This window comes from Rhincodon typus, chromosome 31, assembly GCF_021869965.1.
Source record: "Rhincodon typus isolate 14 chromosome 31, sRhiTyp1.1, whole genome shotgun sequence".
Taxonomy (NCBI): Eukaryota; Metazoa; Chordata; class Chondrichthyes; order Orectolobiformes; family Rhincodontidae; genus Rhincodon; species Rhincodon typus.
Window position 1 is genome coordinate 17137330 of NC_063362.1, and position 27747 is coordinate 17165076.

At 42.9% G+C, this 27747-nt stretch overlaps 1 protein-coding gene across 1 annotated transcript in view; it reads right to left on the bottom strand.

The window, feature by feature from the left end:
* The window catches only part of LOC109933498 (proton-associated sugar transporter A-like), a 115295-nt gene extending 87875 nt beyond the window's left edge, over nt 1–27420 (bottom strand). Inside the window, exons 1-6 of the mRNA XM_048614882.1 lie at nt 27328–27420; nt 13376–13691; nt 12316–12747; nt 8480–8572; nt 7536–7760; nt 5370–6073 (exon numbers count right to left, since the gene is read on the bottom strand). Coding sequence (XP_048470839.1) covers nt 5370–6073; nt 7536–7760; nt 8480–8572; nt 12316–12709 — 1416 coding nt within the window. The 5' untranslated portion in view covers nt 12710–12747; nt 13376–13691; nt 27328–27420. The remainder of the gene's footprint in view (nt 1–5369; nt 6074–7535; nt 7761–8479; nt 8573–12315; nt 12748–13375; nt 13692–27327) is intronic.
* Between the last annotated feature and the right edge of the window lie 327 nt (nt 27421–27747).

Sequence of the window (27747 nt, forward strand, 5' to 3'; positions counted from 1 at the left end):
CCCTTCTTCAGAAATGGGTCTGAAGAAGGGTCTAGGCCCGAAACGTCAGCTTTCCTGCTCCTCTGATGCTGCTTGGCCTGCTGTGTTCATCCAGCTCTCCACCTTGTTATCTCAGATTCTCCAGCATCTGCAGTTCCTACTATCTCTGCAGATGTTGTAAATAAGGATCAAAAACAGAAAATTCTGGGAAAGCTCAGCAGGTCTGGCAGTATCTGTGAAGAAAAAATCAGAGTTATCGTTTCGGGTCCAATGACCCTTTCTCAGAACTGTTGGTAGCTAGGAAAACATCAGTTTATATGAAAAAGATAGGGAGGGGGATGGTGTAGGGAGTAAACAATAGGATAAAGGATAGAGCCCAAAGAGAAAGAAAAGCAGTTGGATGGACAAAGGCGTTGATAACGATCTGGCTAGGAGGGTGAATAGCTGTTAATGGAGACTGTTAATGACTAACATTAGCTAGTGTATAATAGTGTATATGTGATAACAAGATCTGGTGTGTGAGGTAGAGGGCTAGGACATGGGAGAGTTTAGGCCCTAAAATTATTGAACTCGATATTGAGTCCAGAGGACTGCCGGGTTCCCAAGTGGAAAATGAAGTGTTGCTCTTCCAGCTTGTGTTGAGCTTCGCTGGAACACTGCAGCAAGCCTGAGACAGAGATGTTGACCAGGGAACAGGGTGGGGTGTTAAAGTGGCAGACAACTGGAAGCTCAGGGTCTTTTTTGCAAGCAAAACGTAGATGTTCTGTGAAGCGGTCACCGAGTCTACGCTTCATTTCCCCAATGTAGAGGAGACCACATTGTGATTGGAGAATGCAGTAGACTAGATTCTGGGAAGTGCAGGGGAAGTGTTGCTTAACCTGGAAGATATGTTTGGGCCTTAGCATAGTGGGGAAGGAGTAGGTAAATGGGCAGGTGTTATATCTGCACCAGTTGCAGGGGAAGGTGGCATGAGTCTGTGGGGGTGTTGTTGGGAGTAGAGGAAGAGTGTGCCAGGGTGTCCCGGAGGAAACGGTCCCTGCAGACGGTGGACAAGGGAGGGGAGTGGAATATGTGTATGGTGGTGGCATCTCGCTGGAAATGGCGGAAATGGTGTCTGATGATCTTCTAGATGCGGATACTGGGGGCATGGTAGATAAGGACAAGGGGAACCCTATTGCTGTTGCAGGAGGGAAGAGAGGGGGTGAGGGCAGAAGTGCGGGAGGTGCACCAGACCTGGTTGAGGGCCCTGTTGACAACGGTGCTGTGGAATCCTCGGTTGAGGAAGAAGGTGGACATTTCAGAGGCTGTCTTGTTGAAGTTGGCTTCATCTGAACATATGCAATGGAGATGGAGGAACTGAGAGAATGAGATGGAGTTTTTACGGGAAGCAGGGTGCGAAGATGTATAGTCCAGGTAGCTGTGGGAGTCAGTGGGTTTGTAGTGGATATTAGTGGCCAGTCTATCCCCAGAAATGGAAAGAAAGATATCGATGAAGGGAAGGGAGGATTCAGAGATAGACCAGGTGAAAGTGAAGGCAGGGTGGAAATTGGAAGCGAAATCGATTAACTTTTCCAATTCTGGACGAGAGAGGGAAGCAGCACTGATGTTATCATCGATATATCAGAGAAAGAGTTGTGGATGGGGGCCAGAATAGGACTGGAACAAGGAATGTTCCACACACCCCACGAAGAGACAGGCATAACCGGGGTCCATGTGGGTACCCATGGCCACCCCTCTGACCTGAAGAGGAATGAAAAGAGAAGTTGTTAAGGGCAAGGATGAGCTCGGCCAAACAAGAGGAGGTTGGTGGTGGGTGGGCACAGTTCAGGCCTTTGCTCCAGGAAGAAGTGGAGAGCCCTAAGACCATCCTGGTGGGGGATGAACATGTAAAGGGATTGCACATCCATGGTAAAGAGGAGGCGGCTGAAACTGGCAAACTGGAAATTTTGAAATGGTGTAAAGCATCAGAGGAATCACGGATGTACATGGGCAGGGACTGGACCAGAGGATAGAAAACTGAGTCAAGTAAGGAAGAAATGAGTTCTGTGGGACAGGAGCCGGCTGAAACGATGCGTCTGCCAAACAGTCCTGTTTGTGGATTTTTGGTAGGAGGTAGAAGCGAGCTGTGTGGGGCTGGAGTAACTATCAGCTTAGAGGCAGAGGTGGGAGAGTAAGATCACCAGATGAAATGAGCTCAGTTACTGTAGTTGATACAATGTCCTGATGTGTCATGGTCCAGGGGAAGATAGGAGGAGGTATCTGAGAACTGGCACTGAGCCTCTGTAATGTAGAGGTCAGTCCGCCAGACCACAACAGCACCACCTTTATCAGCACTCTTAATAACAAAGTCAGGGTTAGATCTAAATGCACAGAGTGCAGAGAGTTTGGAGGGAGATAGCTTGGATTTGGGGAGTGGGCAGAGAAATTGAGGCGACCAATATCACATCGACAGTTCTCAACGAACAAATCAACTGCAAGTAAAACGCCAGAGGGAGGGGTCCACGTAGAGGGAGAGTGTTGGAACTGGGCGAAGGGGTCTGTGGGACAGAGAGAGGACATTTTCCTAGCTACCATCAGTTCTGAGGAAGGGGCACTGGACCCAAAACGCTAACTCAGATTTTTTCTTTACAGATGCTGCCAAACATGCTGAGCTTTTCCAGCAACTTCTGTTTTTGTCCTCATCTGAACTGATCTGGTTCAGACAGAAATTCACATTGGTCCTGAGTTCTGAAATCTTTCTTGGGAACTCCAGCCCGGTAATTTGAGGTGTGTAGCAAAAAACAATCCTCTGTGTCATTCAATTCCTTATGGAGATGGTTCCTATATGTGCTGTTGCACACCTTCCACTACATTATAGAGTCATACAGTGTGGAAACAGACCCTTCGGTCCAACTAGTCCACGCCAACCATGTTCCCAAACTAAACTACTCCCATTTGCCTTTGTTTGGCCCATATCTCCCCAAACCATTCCTATTCATGTACTTATCCAAGTGTCTTTTAAATGCTTTAATTGTATCTGCATCCACCATTTCCACTGGTAGTTCATTCCAAACACAAACTACTCTGTGTAAAAACATTGCACCTCCTGTCCTTTTTAAAACTTTCACCTCTCACCTTAAAAATATGCCCCCTAAATTTGAACTTCCCCACCTTATGGAAAAGACCTTTGCTATTCACCTTATCTATGACCCTCATAATCTTATAAACCTCTAAAAGGTCACCCTTCAACCTCCTATGCTCCAGTGGAAAAATGTCCCAGCCTATCCAGCCTATTTTTATAATTCAAACTCTCTGTTCCCAGCAAGATCCTGGTAAAACTTTTCTGAACCCTTTTCAATTTAATAATACCCTTCCCCCTGTCAACCTACCAGGCATTTGTGACGTTCCACTATGGCATCCAGAGATGTCAGGGACCCTCACTCTGAGGCTGTCTGTGTGGGAATCCACCTCTTTGCCATAGGTGATATAGCATAGCAGTCCTGCGCAATAGGAGGCTAAGATAGTAGATGGACTGTCAGGTGGCCTGTACCTTTACAGCCTTCAGGAGTCCTGTAGTCCATGTATAAATGGGTTGTGCAAATTTACAGCCTCTACTTTGTTATTTGAAGGGGTGCTTCTCATTTTTGTCTGTGCTTCAACTGCTCACTTCTGATCTTTGGCCATCTGTTTCAGATGTAGTTGGCATATCAGAAGATCTCCTCATGGGTCTGGTCCTGGGTCTGGCCTTGATGCAGGGGGTCATTAGATCTGACTGCTTGCCTGTTTCTGTGGTTACCCCCTAATCTTCGTGTCAGCAGAGAGTGAGTATGGTGACCACTGACAAGCTTAAGGCCTTTGTGTCTGGTGGGTATTGCAAGTGCTGGAGTGCACTATCAGCTCTGGGAACTTTTAACTTAAATTTATAATCTTCCTTTTGAAGATTTGCTTGTTGTTACAATGCACCTTTAAGGGGGCTGTCACATTTTAATTTGGTTTGATTATTTTAAATGAACCAATTAAAGTAAAAGTGTCTTTCACAACCACAGGAAGTTCCAAAGCACATCAAAGTGTTTTAGAGGTGTAGTCACTGTTGTAATGTAGAAAACACAGAAGCCATTTGTGCACAGCAAGTTTTCATAAACAGCAGTGTGATGATGACCAGATCGTCTATTTTAGTGTTATACAAATATAAGGTATATATCTTCTGTGTAAAAGAATGCAAAACCTATGACAGGGAAGGAGTGCAACAAGCTGCTGGAAGGAGCTATCTTCATTTTTGTTGTTGAAACTGTTCTCAGTATTTTACTGGCAGTCATTAAGTAATACTCAATGGACTGATCATGAACATTTGAACACTCCTATTTTTAGTTGCTTTAACATTTTGTTGAAAAGTTGTACAGTGGATTTGTAAGATCTAATTATGTAGAATGTGTACATGGCCAGGAGGGAATCAGACTCTGGTTACAAGGCAGGAGGGTGATAAACTGAAGGCAAGGCTGGGCTAGACGACTAAAAACCTGAAGGAGTCTGTGCTCAGTGTTTAAAACAGCAAAAGAGCACAGTCAAGGAAATTGGGTAACCGCTGCCACTCAGAACCAACAATAGTCATGGCCCAAGGTCCAAGGGCAGATGTTTCTGTCATGTGACACTGCCAGAAGCTGACCCACAGGGACTGACAAATTCCGGAGAGGATTCCAAATGGCACAGAACTTTCCTGAACTGTTGAACACTAAATTTTTCTGGGTGGACCAGTTGTGCTTTCCAGTATATGTTTATATACTGCTTGGGCCTGGCAAGTTTTCCAGTGGGAGCCAGCATCCTAGCTGTCCCCCATTGTGAGGGAAGATCCTATACCTTTCTTCAGAATTCCTGACAAAATTATCTGGCTGGAACTGGCTCCAGCTCAGGTGCCCCACCACATTCAGATTGTTTTACTTCTGCGCCAAAAATGGTCTGAAATCTCTTGACTGGAGCAGTTCAAATGGAATTCTGTGGCTGAAGACCAAGAAAATATTTGAGCTAAGCTAACACACTCAATGTTATGACTCAGTAACCACTTCAGGCTCGGACCAGGCAAGGACAGTAGGTTTCCTTCTGAAAGGAGTTTGGTGATTCAGTTGGAATCTAATGACAATCTGACAGCTGAGACCAGTTTCTTTCCTCCCTGATTTTTCAACCCAAAGCAAAATTTCAAGCTCCTCCGATGAGATTTGAACTAATGTTTTGTGGATTTTTTAGTCCTGTAACATAGTTTCCAAATAACTGTGGCCATTCACAGAGCAGCTTGCCACCTCCAATTTGCCCTCACTGGGCCGTTTCTCACCCCACCACCCTCCACAATGTAGTTTGCCCCCTTCACTGAAGAGTTTCCTTCCCTCACTGTGTTGTTTGCCCCTCTGAAGTATCTGTACCTGTTGACTGAAGGTCACTGTCCTCCTTCGACTGTTGTCACCACTGTTTCCAAGGTAGCTGTTTGGAATACTCAAAGTTTCGGGTCTTTTGAGAATTCCTGATGCTGGGTTTCTCGTGGCATCAAGTGAGGCATCCTGCAGACTCCCTGGATTCTCAGTCATCACTGAGGGTTCCATTTCCTCATTTTCCACCTCATCAGGTATCCGGGGAAGACTTGCACTCAGTGTGTGTCTGGGAAAGCTGATATATTGATCATTGACCCCTGTGTAACAGTCAATGAGGACAGTGTCAATGTAAGAGGTCCCATAGGATGAGGCAAACTCATTAATCCCAGTCAGAGAGCTGTCACGGCTCAGGAAGCTCCCATACTTGGGGGTCAGGGGGCTCAGTGGGGAAATGGGACTGGTCATGCTGGTGTACATCCGAGTGGTATTCTGACTGGCAGTCTGGCCTCCACCTTCTTCCAACACCATCGGTGGAGAGGGAGGTAGAGCAAGACTGGGACTCTTCATCACTTTCTTCCTTTTTCCCTGTGGGTTCAACCGCTTTTCTGGGATACTGGTTAGTGTCAGGATGGTAGTTATGGTCAATATTACTGCAGTGAAAATGTATACAACCCGAAGCTGACCTCCTAACACTTTTCCAAAATTTGTCTGGTCCCACTTGATCCCACCAATGATGTAACCGAATCCTCCTCCCAGACCTAGAGCAATTTAAAAGAAAAACATAATACAGCAAAATATTGATACAAATATCATTGCAGGTCTCAGGGATTATGTGACACAACATCAAACTGAGTGCAACAAAAATAAAGTGGAAGGCAGGACAAGTGTTGGCACTGGGGTAAATAAAGGATAGAGGATTTTAAAAAAATTTTGAGAATATAGGCAACGTTCACTAGGCCAGCAACTTTTTTCCATTTCTAATTGCCCTTGAGAAGGCAGTGGTGAATATCTGCACTCCATCTAGTATAGAAATGCCTACAGTGCTGTTAGACAGGAGATTGTAAAGTTTTGACCCAGTTACAGTGAAGGAACAGTGGTGTAGTTCCAATTCAGGATGTGTGTCTTGCAGGGGAACTTGCAGTTGATGCTCACATGCATCTTCTGGTCATGTCCTTCTAGGTGGTAGAGGTTTGTGGTTTGGAAGGTTCTATTCAAGGAAACGTGGCAAGTTTCTAAAGTGCATCTCATAAAGTGTATGCACTGTTGACAGTGTGTGCCACTGGTGGTGGGAGTTAACACTTAAGGTAGTTGAAGGGTTGTTGACCAAGTGGGCTATTTTGTCTTGGATTTTATTGAGCTTCTTGAATTTTTTTGGAGCTGTACTCAGCTAGGCAAGTGAAGAATATTCCATCACACTCCTAACTTGTGTCTTGTGGACAGGCTTTGGAGAGTAAGGAGGTGAATTACTTGCTGCAGAGTTCCCAGGCTATGACCTGCTCTTGTAGTCACAGTATTTATATGGCTGGTCTAGTTAAGTTTCTAGTTGAAGGTAACCCCCAGCATGATGATGGGGTGTTTAGCAAAGATGTTGCCATTGAAAGTCACAGGGAGTTGACTAGCTTCTCTCATATTGGAGATGGTCCTTGTCTGGCACATATGGTACAAATGGTACTTGCCACTTATCAGCCCATTCCCGAATGTTGTCCAGGTTAGGACGCATGCAGACATACTGCTTTAATAACTAAGGAGTCACAATTGGTAATGTACATTGTGAAATCACCAGCAAAGTCCCCAGTTCTGATCTTATGTTGGAGGGAGGTCATTGATGAAACAGCTGAAGATGACTTTGACCAAGTTGTTACCCTGAAGTATTCTGCAGAGATGTCCTGGAAGTGAGATGTTTGGTCTCCAGCAATCACAATCATCATCCTTTGAGCTAGGTATGACTCCAACTGGGGAAGTGTTTTCTCCCTGATTCCCACTGACTTAATTTTTGTTGGGGCCCCTTGATGTAACACTCTGTGCATTTGGAGGCTGAGAAGCTGGAGGAAGTCATGAGGCTGAAGGAGGGCAAATTCAGTGCCAGTTAAACAGCTGGTGCAGAAAATGGAAATGTCATACTGGGAGAGTCGCTGATGGATCCTAGGTTCAGACTAGACCTCAGAGTCTGAGAAAAGGTTTGTGAAGCAATGGAAGAGGTGATGGTGAATTGAGACTGACCTGCCAGGAGTGCATGGATATTCAGGCCTCGGTCCTGATCCTCTGGGCAGCAGACGTCCATCATGTAGGCATGGCTTGGGTTGTCTGCTGAGTCAGCACTGAAATCCATTAATACCACACCACAGATAGTCAGAATGATGCCCCACTTGTGATTAGTAACTGTGTCAGCAACAGCAAGACCAATGTCCTGGCCATTGAGTAGTAGTGAGAGGCCAATCAGTGCACCTGGAACAGAACAACATAGGATCAGGATCAAATCCAGACCAGGAATAAATCCAGAATGGGACTAAATCCAAACAGGATCAAATGTGTAAAGGATCAACATGGTAACAGGATCAAACCAGGACCAGGATCAAACCCAGGTAATCCCTGGAACAGAATCCAAACTAACAACAGGTTCAAACTCAGAACAGAATCTAACGTGGATTAAACCTGGAAACAGGATCAAATTCAGATTAAACATGGAACAAAATAAAACCAAATACAGAATCAAACCAGGATCAAATTGGGGTATGGCAAAGCATGTTCAGAATAAAATTAAAATGGTAACAACAGAAACAGACAAAACAGAAACAGACCCTCTCCTTTAACACAGAGGAGCACGACCAACTCTCTATCCTTCAATACTACAACCCTCCTTCTCCCCATTTCCTTTAATACTTTTTCAATTTAGAAACACAAATTGTCTCTAAGCCATTTATTCTCTGTTCCAGTATCTTCCCTAGTAATTCAATCTCTACCCAATTATACTTTGAATGAGAGTTCTCAGCAACCTTATGTTCATTTGTTTAGCTAACATTTCCAGATCTTGATCTCTTCATTGCAAGGAACCTAAATCTCTTGCTGCAAAATTTCCATTTGGTTGCTTCAGAAACCCTGCCCAAAGCCAAAGAGCTTTCCTTGGAAATGAACCACACCAGAGGCTCTAAGTCGCTGTAACTCACCGATTGCCAGAACCAGGATGAAGGGTCTGCGTCGGCCAAAAGGAGAACAGCAGCTGTCACTCCAGGCACCCAATACAGGCTGAACCAGGAACCCTGCAACCACAAACAATGCGGAATGAGACTGAGGCCCTCCCACAAATACTCACACATTACATAACACCATCCTTTCCTGACAGATATCCCCACAGTATGCAACACCACTCCTTCCCAATAAATTCCGCCACGTGATGTAACATCATCTTCTCCCAACAAATACTCTGTGTGTAACACCACCCTCTCCTAACAAATACATCCACAATGTGTAACTCTGTCTCGCCCCTCAAATACCCTCAACACATGTAATAGCTCCTCTGCTCAAACACTCCAACAGTATACATCGACACATCCCCTTGCAAATACCACCCAGTGTATGTACAGTGAATTGTCTCACACAAATACTTCCCACTGAAACGCTGCACCCCTTCGTGACACTGTACCTGAACTTACATTTCTTTCCACTTCCTCTGCCTTTCACTCCTGTTTCCCTTCATTTTTCTATTTCCTGTTCTCATGTTCCTCAATTTGCCGCCATATAAATGCTTTTACCATTACTGAGGATACTGGAATATCTGTATCTCCACAACCGTTGTGAATGTCATCATGTAGATGGATGTTATTTAAGTACATGGGGGAGAAAGGAATGGAAAGTTATGCTGATCATGTGATAGGAAGAGGAATGGGATACGCTAATCACTGAACTGTAGCCTAACTCTGTAAACCTTGCCTTCTCCCAATCCCTTAATACCTTTAGTTCATAAAAATCTATCAATGTTAATATTAAAGTTCTTAGAGTCATAGAGATTCTTTAGAAGGCCAACATACCATTTGCCTTCTTTACTGTCTGATGCACCAACATGCTTACTTTCAGTGACTGAGGTACAAGGACATCCAGGTCTTGTTGCACATTCCCCTCTCTCAATTTATAAGCCATTCACACAATAACCTGCCTTCCTGTTTTTGCTACTAAAGTGGATAACCATATTTATTGGCATAATACTGCATCTGCATGCCTTTGGCCAACTCACTCAGCCTGTCCAAATCTCAATGAAACATCTCTGCATCCTCCTCGCAGCTCGTCTTTCACCCAGCTTCGTATCATTTGAAAATTTTGGAGATGTTACATTTAGTTCCCACATTTAAATCACTGAGATATAATGTGAATAGCCAGGGTCTTAGCACTGACCCCTGCAGTACTGCACTAGTCATTGCCTACCATTCAAAAAGACCCATTTATTCCTACTCTTTGGTTCCTGTCTGCCAACCAGTTTTCTATCCCTGTCAGTATGCTACACCCAATCCAATGCACTTTAATTTTACATTCTAATCTCCTAAATGGGATTTTGTTGAAAACCTTCTGAAAATCAAAATAAACCACATTTGTATCATTGATAATCACAGGTGAGGTGCTGGAAGACTGGAGGTTGGCTAATGTGGTGCGACTATTTAAGAAAGGTGGTAAGGAAAAGGCAGGGAACTACAGACTGGTAAGCCTGGCATCAGTGATTGGCAAGTTGTTGGAGGGAATCCTGAGGGACAGGATTTACATATATTTGGAAAGGCAAGGACTGATTGGGGATAGTCAGCACGACTTTGTGCATGGGAAATCGTGTCTCACTAACTTGAGTTTTTTTGAAGAAGTAACAAAGAGGATTAATGAAGGCAGAGCGGTGGGCATGATCTATATAGATTTCAGTAAGCCATTTGACAAGGTTCCTCATGATAGAATACAGGGAGAACTAGCCATTTGGATACATATCTGGCTCAAAGGTAGAAGACAGACGATGTTGGTGGGGGGTTGCTTTTCAGACTGGAGGCCTGTGACCAGCGGTGTGACACAAGGATTGGTGCTGGGTCACTGCTTTTCATCATTTATATAAATGATTTGGATGTGAACATAGGTATGTTTAGGAAGTTTGCAGAGAACACCAAAATTGGAGATGTAGCAGACAGCGAAGAAGGTTACCTCAGAGTGCAACGGGATCTTGATCAGATGGGCCAATGGGCCAAGGAGTAGCAGATAGAGTTTAATTCCTTTTGGAAAGGCAAATCGAGGCAGGACTTATACACTTAATGTTAAGTCCTGGGGAGCGTTGCTGAGCAAAGAAACCTTGAGGTTCATAGTTCTTTGAAGTCACAGGCAGATAGGATAGTGAAGAAGGTGTTTGGTATGCTTGCTTTTATCGGTCAGTGCATTGAGTTTAGGAGTTGGGAGGTCAGGTTGCAGCTCTACAGGACATTGTTTAGGCCACTTTGGAATACTGCATTCAATCCTTGCTATAGGAAGGATATTGTGAAACATGAAAGAGGTCAGAAAAGATTTACAAAGTTGTTGTCAGGTTGGAGGGTTTGAGCTATAGAGAGAGGCTGAATAGGCTGAGGCTATTTTCCCTGGAGCATTGGAGGCTGAGGTGTGACCTTATAGAGGTTTATAAAATCATGAGGGGCATGGATAGGGTAAATAGATAAGGTCTTTTCCCCAGCGTGGGGGAGTCCAAAACTAGAAGGCATAGGATTAAGGTGAGAGGGGAAAGATTTAGAAGGGACCTAAGGGGCAACTTTTTCACGCAGAGGGTGGTGCATGTATGGAATGAGCTGCCAAAGAAAGTGGTGGGGGCTGGTACAATTACAACATTTAAAAGTCATCCGGATAGGTATACGAATAGGAAGGGTTTAGAGGGAAATGGATCAAATGCTAGCACAAATGGGATTGGATTCATTTAGATATCTGGTTGGCATGGACGAGTTGGACTAAAGGGTCTGTTTCCGTGCTTTACATGAATATGACTCTATGACATCCACATCAGCCTCTTCATCAACTCTACTAGTGCATCTTCAAAGAATTCCACTGAATTTGTCAAGCATGATTTCCCTCTTGTAAATCCATGCTGACTCTGTCCGATCCTGCCACCATTTTCCAAGTATTCTATTAAGTCTTTTATAATGGACTCAAGCATTTTCCCATGAGCGATGTCAAGTTAACTCATCTTTAATTCCCGCTTTCTCTCTTCCTCCCTTTTTAAATAGTGGGGTCACATTAACTACCATCCAATTGGTAGGAACTGTTCCAGACTCTATAGCATTTTGGAAGATGACCACCAATGCATCCACCATTTCTAGGGCCACTTCCTTAATTACGCTGGGATGTTGATTAACGCCCTGGGGTTTTATCAGCCTTCAATCCCATCTATTTCCTCAATACCATTTACCTACAAATAATTATTTCCTTCAGTTCCTCCCTCTCACTAAACTATGGATGCCCCAATATTTCTGGTATGTTGTTTACATCCTTTTTTGTAAGCAAAGAATCAAAGTATGCATTTAGTTTGGTCAGACAATTCTTTGTTCCCCATTATAATTGCCTCTGTTTCTGACTGTAAGGGACCTACATTTGACCTCACCAATCTTTCCTTAATTACAGACTCTTAACAATTTGTTGACTGGTCTTCATTTTACAGGGTGCCCTTTTTCATTTCTTAACAGTAGAGTTACATATGCATTCTTACAATCTAAAGGAATGGTTACTCAATCAATCAAAGCTTGGATGATTTGGTCTTGTGAAATTCTCAGAACATCCTTTAAGACCCTCAGATGTAAAAAAATTGTTCTTGGGGATTTGTCACTCCTTGGTGCCATAAGTCCTTTTCAAAGGACATGTTGGCTCCTCAGCACATGTTCAACTATTTGTCCAGTCAGAGTCATGTGTCCTTCCTTCCATGGCAGACCCAAAAGCAGGCCTAGGCCTCAGCATTTAACTACACATAGCACCGATGAATATACAGTGACAAAAAGTGCCATACCTAATATGGGACTGATGAACCAAACCATGCCGTACAGTTCATCTGGTAAACCCATCTGTAGGAGGACAGGGGTGACATAAGCTGTCTCCATTGCATAGCTGAACTCAATTCCAAACAGAATACACCCATTGAAAAGCAGTTCCCAGAAGGAGTGTCGCGGCGGGATGTCACTGAAGTCAATAAGCTCAATGGGAATGGGGGTATTGGGAGGAGGAGGGGGGGAAGGCCGGATGAACTTCCGTCTCTTTGGATGCCGCTTGTAATTGTTGGCACGGTGACTTATGTGTTGGGCAGTGGAATGAGGGAAGGTGCAGGCAGGAGGGCACCAGTTTGCCTGAGAAGCTGGGTTTGGAAAAAGGGCATCGCTCGGGGTGGTTGTGTTTGGGGAGGTCATCGTATCGTCCTGGTACCTTCCCTCTGATTGACTTCTTTCTGCAGAGGAAAGAAAGAAAACTACTTGGTTATGTACATGGTAATCCATTCACAAGCAACTGCTTAACAATCACCTGGCAGCTCCATAATTCCTGCACCAGCCCTGCTGATCTTGAGCATGAGAGAGGAACAACACCCACCCCACCCCACCCACCCCACAAATACATGCATCATGTAAGTGGCCCAAAAATGCCTTTAAAATGGCAAAGGGTTTCTCAGTGTTTGGACTCCCCCAAAGACAAAACTAGGAGTGATTAATGTAAGACAGTCACTAATAAATCCAATGGGAAATTCCAGAGAAACTTCTTAAACCAGAGAATTATTAGAATGTGGAATTCATCATCATGTGGTTGAGATGAATAGCATGGATTAATTTAAGAGAAAACTAGATCAGCACACAAAGGAGAGGGGAATAGCAGGAAATGCTAATTGGTTGAAATGAAGTAGGTGGGAAGGAAGTTAGTGTGGAGCATGCAAACTGACATAGATCAATTAGACTAAGTGGCAGGTTCCTGAGCTGTCAATTCTATTTAATTCTAGAATATTTAATACGGATTAGGAACAGGAATCTTGACAGACATTTCTATTTCCCTACCTGTTGAGGTTTAAAGATTAAAGTCATACCCACCCTATGTTGGCTAAGCAGAGATTTAGGACAAAGGCTTTTGGTTTGAGTGACTCAGTTGTTGGCAGAGGTTAGCTCCAGTGGCACTACACTCAGGCAAGGGGCTCTGCTTCCAATAATCCTCTTCAATTTTGTTCAGATTAAACAAAGATTGTCGGTGACATCATTTGTTGCTCTCGGACGTGTTATTGAGTCTGATGTCACAAGAGAGATCCTGTGCTCTCCTGGCTGCAGGCAAGATTCCTCCATTCTGAAATCAGCTTCAGGTTGCTCAGTAGGCTCAGTAACAGCGGCAAGGTGCTCCCAGAGGAGAGGAAACCTTCAGATATGGATGCAGAATAAGGAGAGATTTACTCAATTGTTGGGTGAATAGGAATGTTACTGAGTAGACAGATTTGTCCTTCACTATCTCCAAAATAAAATGAAGGGTGATCTCCTCCATTAACAAATGGAATTACTATTGCTTCAGGAAACACTCAGCAAGTGAGGCAGGACCTGTGCAGAGTTACCCTTGCAGGCGCAGAGCCTCTGCATTTCTCTACCTAAACTGTCAGACTTTATTAAGGGTTCAACTGAGACCAGTCCATAGTGAGTGTGGGACAGAAGGTGGGATAACACTGTCCCATACACCCAAACCAGATGATAATTCCAGTTGAAATGAAGTCAGCTTGCTCAGCGCCCACCTCCAGAGTGATGTCTCAACATGTAAACATCGTAGAGGTCAGAACACCCAATCTGGGAACCTTACTGTGATTGCAGGTGGATCTGCCAATAAAAGCTGGGAGACTGCTACACAAGGAGTTTGCTTAGATACAAAAATAGATCTAAACTCAATCTCCAGGAAACCAAAAATAGACTTAACGAGAAGAGAAAATAACCACAAACTACAAAAATGACTACGTGCGGGAAGGAATGTGTGAGGGAAGGGATGTTTAGGGGAGGGGAGTGCATACCCAAGGAGAGTACAAGAGAGCTGGTAGGGGTGGATAAATAAGGAAAGAGAGCTATCTACTGATCTTCTTCCAGGTCAGAGATATAGAGAATGGATTGCAGGCACTTGCACTCTCTCCAGACTCTCACCATCATACATACATTCTCTGGCAGCATCTATGGAGAGAATAACAGAATTAATATTTCAAGTTTCTGACGAAGGATCACTGGAATTGAAATGTTAACTTGATCTTTCAACAGATACTGCCAGACCTGCTGAGTTTCTCCAGCAATTTATGTTTTTGTTTCAGATTTCCAGCATCCACAGTTCTTTGTTTATCTTAACCTACGTTCTCTTGCTTACATTCATATTTGAATTCCCTGTTTTATATATACTTGTACTCACTCCCACATGTGCACAATTGTTCATGCACTTAAGTTCACAAACATGTTCATATTCACAAATTCACTTAGCCTCACACTTACCCTGTACTCACACACAAATATACAAGAGATTTTTATAACATAGATGTGCTAACTATGATCCATTTGCCACATAGCAGCCTCATAGCTTTAACTAACTGTATTTTGCAACCCCTTGTATCTAACTTGTATATTCAGATTGCTTTAAGTCCGGAAGCTGACATATCACCAAAAAGAAACAGGATTTTTGTAGAATGATGTTTTAGGCAAGGCTACAATACTAACAGTTTCCACAGCTGACTGCCTAGGAGAGCTGACATGTTGCTGTTTAGATCCCTGTGTGAGGGATACAGGAGACAGAGGAGAAGCGATAGCAGGCCTGTGGTGGAGCAGCTCTGTAGCGCCTTTCTCATTGCCATATTACCGCATTAGAACAACACATAAGCAATCTGCAAAACTGTCAATTTAAACCATGTTTTAAAAAATGCTGCTGTGAATTAACAATTAATAGAATCAGTAATGCTTCTTGATATGTAAAACAATCTCCCTGTAATAATTCATGTAATTTATTATCATACATCCTTAAATAGCAGCATTTCACACCCTAATTGAAACACTTTGCATTTACTGCAGTCACTCGCAAATTGCTCTTAGTGTCTCTGATCACTCCATTTACCCTCTTATTGTTTCAATATTCTCACTTGTTTGCCTTGAATAAGAGGTGACTGTAAACTGCCCAGAGTTAACAATAGCCCCTCCGCCAGTCAGTTTCCCTCATCCTACAGCAGTATAAGCATGTTACAGGGAGAGACAAGCTGCATAGTAACCGGAACTTCATCACCCATCCTCCTCACCAGATTAGGCTGCTCATGTTTCTCAGCAGCCTGCACACAAAAGCTAAATCTGAGATTGTGTAATTACCTCTGGCTAGGCTGCTTCTTACATCCTGTTCCTGGGGTGGAGAGTTCTGGCCTGCTCCTCCTCCTCCTGCATGTTTCCTCTTTTCAGTCAGTCATTGTTTCTCAATTTCTCTCTCTCTCCGCCCGCATTATGCCATCACATTGCAGCGAGCGCTCCTGAAGGCAGCCTAGACCCTGACACTGGACTAGTACCAGCACAAGAGGCAGGTGCAATCTTACCAGCCAATGGGAAAGCTAGGCTCAGACACAAACCTTCCATCTTACAAAGCCTGTGCCTGGAAAATAATTCCCAAATTCACCAATTGCAGGGCGCAGAGCAAACCTCAACATTCAGGGCCCGCAGAATTAAAACAGGGAAATTCTGTGCAGCAAAGAGAGGAACAACCCTTTCCTTTACATCACCCTGCATGTTCTTTGGATTTTAATGCATGTATGTCATGTGTATTATATGTATGTTATTTACATAACCTCTGTGTAAATAGATGTTGTGTTTCTGCATTTATCAAAAGTGTCTTTTTATTATTGTTAAGGTATGTAAACATCACTGGCATGGCCAGCATTTGTTGCCCATCTCTTGAACCGATTGGTTCTCCGCTTGATTTCAGAGGGCAGTTAAGAGTGACCACATTGCTGTGGGCCTGAAGTCAAATGTGGGCCAGCCAAGTAAAGGCGGCAGATTTACCATTCAGGAACTAAAGGGCAGTACTGAACCAGATAGGTTTTTAAGAACAATGCCTACATGTTTGCCATTAGATGAATTTCACCATCTGCTGTGGTGAGATTCAAACCCATGTCACATTAGCCTGGGGTTCTAGTTTTTTAGTCTACTAATATTCCCACTATGTCACCATCTCCTGTTCCTGACCACATTTCTCCCTCCTTGTAAACTCCCCAATCTCTATTCTTAGCCACCCCTTGATGTTGCCATCTGGTGTGGTCTTGCTCGTCCCATCATATCAATTACAGATAAGACCACCTCTGATTACTTCTGTGTATCGCTCACCACCTATATCCTTCTTCCACAACCTGAGCTTACTCTCTTCTGTACCTGTGCCTAGAAAACATTAATCTCCATTTCACCCACAACTACATTTTCAAAATCCCAATCATCAACCATTTGATCCTCTGTTTGCCACTAACTTCTGCAGGTATAAGTTTGCTCAAGCACAAGCTTATTTTCACTTCTGATGGATGCCCTACCCCTAATAAAACCATTACTCGCTCTCGTCTAGCTTTTCTGCTGGTATAGTTCTCATCTCTGTTTCATAATGTCAAGGGACACAGATGAAAGAATTTGGCAGACAATTGATTTCCACATCCATTCAGACCTTGCTGGACCATGTCAAACACAATTAGATCTTTCTCTCTTCTGTTAAAACTCCTCATTTCAGGATTGTAGTGGAAAGTAAGGATAATCACTTGTTTCTTTTTTCTACAGCTGTCTTCTTAACCCCCTCCCTTCTGTTCCTTTCATCCTCACTTTCAGCAATAAATTCAAGGAGATTATACTTCTTTGTCAATAAAATCAAGATATTTCAATCTGTCAAACTTCCTATAATGAATTCCCCACCCCCACTTTCCTTTAGCTCTAAATCTTTCTCAAGTTTGCCTCCTAACTCCCCCTGCTTATGTCCTCTGAGTTTATCTGTTGTCCATGAGAAACCCTGCCTGTTCCCATGATCTTATTCCCATTGAACTATTGACCACACAACATCTCCTCCTGATGCCAATGTCAGCTGATATTTTTAATAGTCCCTGTCTTTAAATCTGTCATCATCACCTGTCTTTGAAAAAAAACTCTTGATCCCACCTTCCTTATAAACTAACATCCCATCTCCAACTAGTGTTTTGTCTCAAAAGTCATAGAATGTGTTGGCACCTGCCAAATTCATTCCCATCTTTCCAGGAACTCTGTGTTTGAATCTTTCCAACCAGATTTCTGTCTTTGTCATATTATCGTAACAGCTCTTATCACAGTCACCTCTTTTATGAATGTGATGAACTTTCCCTCATCCTTCTCAGGCTATCTTTAGTCTTTGACCCACACTCAACAACACCATTCTCCTTCAACATTTCTCACTGTCATTGAAATAGGTGGGACATCTCTCACTTGGTTTTATTCTTATCTAACTGTAGCCAAAGAATCACTTGTGATGGCTTCTCTTCCTGCCCTCACAGTGTTATGTCTGGTGTCCTCAAGGATCTATTCTTAGCCATTCTATTTCTCAGTTCATGCTTCTCCTTCATGACATTGTTCAACAAAGACATTAATTTTCACATATGTGCTGACAACATGAGAATCTTAGAATCCCTACAGTGCAGAAAGAGGCCATTTGGCCCATCAAGCTTCCACTGATCCTCTGAAGAGCACCCCATCCCATCCTATCTCTTTAACTTTGCATTTATCATGGCTAATCCACCTAACTTGCATATCCCTGGACACCAGGGGGCAATTAGCATGGCCAGTTAACCTAACTAGCACATCTTTGGACTGTGGGAAGAAACAGGACTACTCAGCAGAAACCCATGCTGACGCAGGGAGAACTTGCAAAATCCACACAGACAGCCATCCAAGGCTGGAATCAAACCCAGGTCCCTGGTGCAGTGCTAACCACTTTGCCACTGTGCCTCCCTCAATCTGCTTCTCAGCTCTGCTTCTCTCAATTCTTGCACTTTTGCTAAATTATCAGTCTGCTTATCTGAAATCTGGTACTGGATGAACAGAAATTTTCAAAAATTAAGTATTTGGAAGACTGAAAACATTATTTTCAGTCACCTATGCAAAGTTAACTCCCTAATGTTAAGACCATCACTATTTTGTTTTTGTTTTCCTTTTTTTTTGGTTTGGAACTGTCAGTTGAGGCTAAGAAGTGAACTTGGAACTTTTACTTATTTAAAAGAGAAGAGAATCAGAGCAGATGTTATCTGTTGGGAGCTGACCTGGAAAGTAATGCAACTTAATTACTGTTCTAGGAATACTGTAGACAAATTGGCACTGAGAGTTTGCTACATTCAAGGCTGGCAGCTGGTTGGATTTTGAATTGGTCAATCAAGGGAGAACGGGTGCTAACCAGCCAACCATTGATCATGTGATTAAAACAGATTAGAAAAGAAACTAGTTATGACTAGGTTTTTACAGGAGACAGGATGGTTTTGGGAAGCTTCTGTACTGGCCACTCTGTTTTGCTTTTGCATTTACTCTCCAGTCATTGAATTGTTGAATGTTCTTGGAAAAAAAAATGTCAGTGTGTAAGCAATAGGTAAATATTCTTAGAATTCTGCTGAAATTGATTGTACTAGCTGGTGACATTGGAATTCAAGCAAGATATCCAGTTCTATGTGCCTATGGAAAATTCATTGTCCACGGATTTCATGAAGGCCTGATATGCATTGTTTGAAGCTATTTAATTGAAGTGGCAAAACAAAATTCTTTTATTCTCTTTTAAGTTCATCCCTTAACTGTGTCTGTCTGTCTGTCTGTCTATGTGTGAGTGCGGGATCTGATTAAAGAAGATTGGGTTTAGATTTTAGGTACTAATTGGATTACCTTGTTGTTTATCTTTGTTCTGCTAAATTTACATTATTAATAATACATAATTAATTTTTGTTTAAGTTCTTAACTTTGTGTTAAAGATCTGTTGCCTGTACAGTCTGGTTAGGAGCAATTGGGCAATTTTAAATGTCATTGAATGTTTTAATTTTTCTGTGTTGTTAATCCAATAATCCTGAGGCTGATTTGGTTTGACTCGTTATCCTATGTTATTTCATAAACTACTGATTCCATCCTTCTTCCTGGCAACATGTGATATTAAGTCAGTCAGCCAGACATAAGCTTTTTGTAATGTTTGTCTTCAAGATGTGCTTTGGACCAAATATTCATGTGATCTCTAAGACTATTTCCATCTCCATAGCATCATCCACCTCCAACCTGTCTTCAATTCATCTGCTCTTATACCTCTCAATTATCCATTTTTACCTCTAGATTTGATTGTTCCAACATATTGCTACCGAGGTCATCCAAAACTCAAGCTCTTCTCCACAGCTCTCCCTATTAAGTATACACCACCGTTGTATAGCACCCTACTCACACTGTCATGCAGTCATCATTGATGCAAGCACTGTCAGGACCTTCAGGAGCAGGCACCATATGCAGCCATGAGCCAGGTGAAGTCGTGCCAGTAGGAGCTGTGCTATCCTTCAGTGTGCACATATTGAGAAGGAAAAGCTCATATTGTTAGACAAGGTAAAAAACCTTACTCTACCCACTCTAAGTGTGATCACAACAATTTCACATTTCTAATGCCCATTTATTATTTGATTGAGGATGGAAGGCAACACATACCACACTTCGAAGAATGTGTTGCAGGCTCAGGTTTGTAATTAAGGGACTTCCAAGAACTTTCATGTTCCTTTCTTCCTTGCACTCCCTGTTGACCCCATCAGTACTAAACTTCTACACATTCTCTCCAAACTTTTTCCTTTAAGTCTTCATCTCCCAACATTACCCTTGAGCCCCAGGCATAGAGTCATATTCATATACAGCACAGAAACTGACCCTTCGGTCCAACTCATCCATGGTGACCAGATATTCCAAATTAATCTAGTCCCATTTGCCAGCATTTGGCCAATATCCCTCTAAACCCTTCCTGCCCATATACCCATCCAGATGCCTTTTAAATGTTGTAATTGTATCAGCCTCCACAACTTCCTCTGGCAGTTCATTCCATACATGCACCACCCTCTGTGTGAAAAAGTTGCCCTTCAGGTCCCTTTTATGTCTTTCCCCTCTCACCTTAAACTTCTGCCCTCTAGTTTTGGACTCCCCCGCCCTGGGGAAGAGACCTTGCCTATTTACCCTATCAATGCCCCTCTTGATTTTATAAACCTCTATAAGGTTGTCCCTCAGCCTCCAACACTCCAGGGAAAATAGCCCCAGTCTATTTAGCTCTCCCTATAGCTCAAACACTCCAATCCTGGCAACATCCTCATAATGCTTTTCTGAACCCTTTCTAGTTTCACAACATCCTTCCTATAGGAGCAAGACCAGAATTGCATGTAGTACTCCAAAAGTGGCTAAACCAATGTCCTGTAGGGCTGCAACACGACCTCCCAACTCCTATATTCAATGCACTGACTAATAAAGGCAAGCATACCAAACATCTTCTTCACTATACTACCTAACTGTGACTCCACTTTCAAGGAATTATGAACCTGCACTCCAAGATCTCTTTGTTCAGCAACACTCCCCAGGACCTTACCATTAAGTGTGTAAGTCCTGCCCTGATTTGCCTTTCCAAAATGCAGCACCTCACATTTATCTGAATTAAATTGCTTCTGCCACTCCTCGGTCCATTGGCCCATCTGATCAAGATCCCCTTGTACTCTGAGGTAACCTTCTTCACTGTCCACTATACCTCCAATTTTGTTGTCATCTGCAAACTTACTAATTATCCCTCCTATGTTAACATTCAAACCATTTATATAAATCCCTACAGTTTAATTATGTCAACCACTGTCCACCGATCGAAGCCAGGATGGTTGAGAGTGTAGTAGTCAATGACCCACCCTCTTGCAGTAGGCTTGTCCACCTTCATATGTTGAGTTGTCCCCTTCACACTGCCAACCTCTATGGATAGTTGGAGGGGTGCAGGCAATCACTGTCCATTAACATACGCTGAGATTTTGGAGGCCCAGAGGAGTAAGTAGCAAGCTAGAGCTACCAGATACTCACTTTGACTTTCATGTTGGGAATTGTTGTCACCTAGTTTTTCTCCAGCATATAAAATTGAGGTAGGTGTGGGTGCTAATGGCATGAACATGCATGCATATAGGCTTCTTGCTGCTCACTAGTGAGAATCTTCAAAACTTGGACATTTTTCAGATTTCTTTTCTCAATGTCAAGAATTGCAGTTTCCAAACTTGCCATATTTTCCAACTCACTTGCCATTGCCAAGTCATTCAGGCACTGGAAAGATTCAGTCCCACATCATAGTTTCCTAAACTGAAATGATCCTTCTCTATTGTGCTAATACATCATTAACTATTAGAGCTACACTCTAATTTTCCTAGTATCCTCTCATTCCTAAAGTTAATGTACCATTCAAGATTCAGGTCCCAATCCATGGCATCTGATAGCTGTGTCTCTGTAATGGCTACTTAAATTGTACTTATTCATTTCCATTTACACTCTCAATTTATTTGTTTTGTTTTGAACACTACCTGCATTCAGATGCAGAGCTTTTACTTCTATCCGCTTATTCTTACAGTAAATTATAGCCCTAACTGTTGGTTGGTACCTTGACTTGTACTCTCTATCCCTTCCTGTCACAGTCTGTGTATCATTTCCTGTCTTAAAATCTTTTTATTTGGCCTTCACCTTACTCTTTGATTTTCCACATCATTTAGTAATCAATCCCTTGCCTCCACTATTTGGTTTAAAATCCTCTCTATTTCCATGTTATGTATTTGGCAAGAATACTGGCCTAAGCACAGTTCAGGTGGACCCCATTCCAGTGGTACAGATCCCACTTTCCCTAGTACCGGTGCCAGTGACCTGGGAGCTGGAACCTGCTTCTCCCACAGCAATCTTTGAGCCACACATTCATCTAGCTCTCTTTTATGATTTGCCCTATGCCAATTTCATGTGGCTTAGGTAACAATGTAGAGACTACAACTTTTGAGGTTCTGCTTAATTTAGCACCTACTTCTTCTATGCAGAACTTTTTCCTTGAGCTGCCCATGTCATTGCTACCTTGATAGACCACAACAACTGGATCTTCACCTCCCTCATTGCAAATTGGTGCTGAGCTCTAAGGAGATGTCCCGAATGCTGACACCAGACAGGCAGCACAGCCCCTGGACTTGTGCTGTTTGCCACAGAGACCGGTGTCAATCCCCCTCGGTATACTATCCCCAAACTGCTACTACATTTCTTCTTACTGTCCCCTCATGAGTAGCTTCCTGTACTATGGTGTCATGGTCAGTTAGCTCATCCATCCCAACACCTCTGTGCCCAAGAACCTACATTGATTCCCGATCAAGTACCGTTTTGATTTTAAAATTCTTATCCATCCTTTAACTTACCATTCCCTATCACTATAATCTTTAATGTCTGGGATCATGGTAGTAGGAGTTGTTCAGAAATTAACTGTGATGGTGTTGACTTACTCTCCATTAATGATTTGGCCAGAGTGAAAGTTATCGTTTTGTCTATAATCACAGAAACTCTGAGTGAGGTGAGGTTAAAGAGATGGAGCACCATCACAAGAACAAGTTGCAGATATTTTTCATTCATATGGTGACCAGAGCCAATGGCCAAACAAAGTACACCCCCAGAGGTCAAAGTAATACCACAAAAGATGTTACAGTAGCCATAACTTAATTGAAGAATGGGGATAATTCAAAAGAAGTGTTTAGTAAGTCTTCTTTAATTGAGGCTAAAAAAAGCAGAGTCAAGCAAATTAGCACAAACTGAGGCTGGAGAAGTTTTGGAGTGTTATATTGAACACAGAGTTCTGATGAACAAGTGATATTCCACAGACCTATAGATGAGGAATGGGTGGTTATTCATCAAATAGTACTGCTGTTCAGATATCACAATGAGATATTGTGAACATATGAAACTCCTATGGAAGGATATGTGGGAATGTGGAAAAGTCAAGCATTGATGAACATGCATTTTACATGACCAAGACTTAATAAGGATGTAGTGCATTTCTGTAAAACGTGCCATAAATGTAAGGTGATGGGAAAATCTCACTATCTCAATATTGTCACCTCAGAAGCTGTGCGGCATGATAGTATGTATCACCAAGATGTAGTGACAAGGCTTAGGGGTAAGGAGGACAGCTGGAGTGTAAGCTTGATGTGATAGGTGAACACATGTGGGTGTGGTGGAATTGAGCTGTTGAGGGAAGGTTAGGCTGACAGGGACATGGACGTTTAGCGTAAGGTGGGACCTGATGATCAGACCAAGCCTAATTGACACAATGATTTCACATCTCTGTGAAGAAGTAATCACAGGCAACCTTAAAGGAGGCATCTGTGGCCCACATCACACACTACTAAACAAGGTGAAGGGGCATGGAGCTGTAAGCATAATGCAATACTTTCTTATGTGCAACGGTGCCTTTTGTGTCTGATGTGGAGCTGAGCAAGAAGGGTGTAAGTGCTCATGGTGCACTTGCACTCTGCTGCTATTCCTTTGAAGCATGACCAGTGGAGTACTTGTTGAAATAAGGCCTAATGTCAAAATGGTGAAATGAATCATTCCAGGATCCTCCTTGTTGGAATGCAACATTTCTGACTATGGAGAAGAATGTCAAGTTGTCATTTGTGAGGGATGCAGCTGTTGACTGTTCCAATTGGTAAGAACCTCGTCTGTTCCTTATGTTCCCAACAGGTTCAATGACAACATGAATGGTGAACTCAGTCACAGCTGGTGACATCGTTCAGTTGCCCCAATGCAACATGGCACAGGAAGATGGAGGAGGAAGGTCAACGCAAGCAAAACCTGCAGCAGCAACAAACTGAAGTGGAAGCTAAGCAGGCTCCCCAGATAAAGAGATTGCAGCTGAAGGGCCCCTCAAGATGTGTTGGAGACTGAAGAGAGTCAGAGTCTTTCATCCATGAGGCCACTTCCATCACATGAGTAAAACGCAGTGTTTGGTAAAGGCTGCATATGTCCAACAACACTGTTACTGAACAATGCCATCTACTGAAGCAGGATCTGTGACCTGAAGGGGTGGGAGGCCATCCTAATGTAGTGGCTTAAGGTGACTGGTGCATTGAATGTTTATGCAACCAGCTCCTTCCTTTGGGTCTACTGGGGTCCGGTGTAGGATTTCTCAATTGTCCAGCCACAAATGCATCAAAGCTGTGTTTGATGCCATCTGTGCCAAATTATACCACCTTATCTCACATCTCCAAGGCAAGGTCAGTGCTGCAGCCTGGGCAGTATGATTGGTAACATAGCTGGGTTTCCCCAGGGTCAGGACATGATCGACTGCATACACACTTGCTGAGAGGGCCATATCACAACACCACAAAATTCATCTATAGAAAGGAACTCTATTCCATCAATGTTCAAGTGATCTGTGATCACCAATGACATTTGTTGGAGGATTTTGTCCAGTACCTTGGCAACTTGCCATGACTCTTAAATCCTTGAGAACTCTCATGTTCCTCTTGTGTTTGAAGGTCCAGATTCAATACAAGACTGGTTACTGCAGGACAAGGGCTACCTTCTATCAGACCTCATTATTCAGCTTCCTCACTGTGGTGCAGTGAGGATACAACGCAGCCCATTCTTCAACCTGGGTAATGGTGGACAGGCTTTTTAGAGGAAACATTCTGTTGTTTGGACGGCGCTAGTGGAGCCTTTCAGTATACTCTGGACAGAGTCTGCCACATAATCCTAGCAAGCTTTGCTCTGCAGATTTGCAGCAGGCCATAAGAGGACATGATGAATGCTGAGGAAATGGGAAAGTGAGAGCAGTGTTTCAAGGAGGACGACGAGAATCTTGAGCAGGAGGGACATGCCGCTGTGCATGACAGCACATTTGTGGCAGGACTTAACTGACACCAGGTTTCAGCAGAAGGAAGCTGAGTTGAGTGAGAACTTATTCACTATAAAATATTTGTTATAGAGTCATAGAGATGTACAGCATGGAAACAGACCCTTCAGTCCAACTCTTCCATGCCGACCAGATATTCCAAATTAATCTAGTCCCATTTGCCAGCATTCGGCCCATATCCCTCTAAACCCTTCCTATTCATATACACATCCGAACGCCTTTTAAATGTAATTGTACCAGCCTTCACTACCTCCTCTGGCAGCTCATTCCATACATGCACCACCCTCTGTGTGAAAAAGCTACCCCTTAGGTTCCTTTTAAATCTTTCCCCTCTCACCTTAAACCTATGCCCTCTGGTTTTGGACTCTACTACCCTGGGGAAAAGATCTTGACTATCACCCGATTCATGCCCCTCATTATTTGATAAACTTCTGTAAGGTCACCCCTCAGATTCCAATGCTTCAGGGAAAATAACCACAGCCTATTCAGCCTCCCACTATAGCTCAAACCCTCCAATCCTGGTAACATCCTTGTAAATATTTTCCAAACTCTTTCAAGTTTCACAACATCTTTCCTATAGCAGGGAGACCAGAATTGAATGCAGTATTACAAAAGTAGCCGAACCAATGTCCTGTACAGTCTCCCAAATTCTGTACTCGATGCACTGACCAACAAAGGCAAGCGTACCAAACACCTTCTTCACTACCCTATCTACCTGCAACTTCACTTCAAAGGAACTATGAACGTGCACCCCAAGGTCTTTTTTTTCGGCAACACTCCCCAGGACCTTACCATTAAGTGTATAGGTCCTGCCCTGATTTACCTTTCCAAAATACAGCACCTCACATTTATCTAAATCAACCCGGTCTGTTATGCCTCAGCCCATTTGCCCATCTGATCAAGGTCCTGTTGTGCTGTGAGGTAACATTCTTTGCTGTTCCACTACCCATCCATTTTGGTGTCACCTGCAAATGTATTAACCACATCCCCTATATTCACACCCAAATCATTTATATAAATGACAAAAAGAAGTGGACCTTGCTGAAAGTGCAAACAATTCAATTGTATATGGGGGAGTGTGAGAAGGTAGTGTATGTTGGATTGATTTCTGAATGCTTTTGGTTCCTGTAAATTTAGTTACAATTACACATCATTTGAAGGCTGCACTGTCTTTGATGGCCCCACAGTGAACAATGATGAGATGTGAGGCTCCAGTGGCCATTGGGGACAGGGTAGTAGTGACTTGGAAAGGATTGTGAGATGGCTGTGGTCCAGTCAGGTGTGTGACTTGATGCTTAAACAATAGTTGGGGTGGGAATGCACTGTTATATGTGTAAAGCAATGTTAGCTGTACCACCTCCATGCTGTGAGAAGTGCTGGCTATGACTGCTGTAGCACTATGTTGATGGCGAAGAGCAAGACCAGGTCCACAGCTGTCTTCCAAACAGAGCCGCTGCCAGGGATGCTGGTCTACCTTGGGATAACCCAACAATGACAAGTTCATCTGGCTACAGAGTGGTGGAATTAGGCTAGCATTGGATGAGAGGGGTACCATAGAGGTGGCGTAGATAGTTAATGAGGCAAGTTTGAGATGATTGGGCGAGTAAACTTGCTGGGTCTCAAACCTTCAACAAAAATAACATTTAGCCAAAAAGTAATAATATTTACCCGATAGGTAATTTGGGTATAAAGCATTTGATGTCCACTGCATATCATTCACAAATACAGGAATCTTTCGCGAGTCATCATCAGAGTCTCAAGACAGTGATTAATACATATTGTTACAAATACTCACAGGATCGGGACCAAAGATTGGATTCTTTGTTATTTGCTGCCAGAAATTCCCTGAATGAATCTATTGGATTGAGCCCTTTCAAATTGATCTATGGTCATGAGGTATAAGGTCCATTAAAATTGATCAAGGAAAAGATTTTAAGACAAAAAAGACAAATTCTCAACATATCCATGTTTCTAGATATACTCAGAAGGACACAAAAAGTAGCATGTGAGCATGTAAAAGCTTCAGAGGAAAAGATGAAAGAACAGGCAGACAGTCATGTTACAACTAGAACATTTCAAATAGAAGACAAAGTGTTAGTGTTATTACCTTTACCAAGTGAACCTCTGAAAGCAAGATTCAGTGATCTGTGTGATCTAATTAAGAGCATTACTAAAGTGACTGATCTTGCAGATATTCTAGATCACAGGAGAATTGGTTAACTTGCATAAACATGTTAAAACAATATCATCGTCAAGAGGAAGATAAGAAGGAGCAAATATATCAGGTGGTATGAGCAGTGGAGGTTGGCAGAAATAGAGTAAGGAGGAAGGAGAGGTAGACAGTTCACAAAGTGAACTTTCTTCCATCCAATTATCCAATCTTGCAATCCACTGCTTCATCACCAACTTCCCTTTCCCCTCTTATGACTTTGAGTGTGCTGCTGCCATCCAAATTTCCTGGAACTCCAAGTTTGAAACATTACAATCAGACATGCACCATGTAATGATTGGAACCAGGTGGACCCTA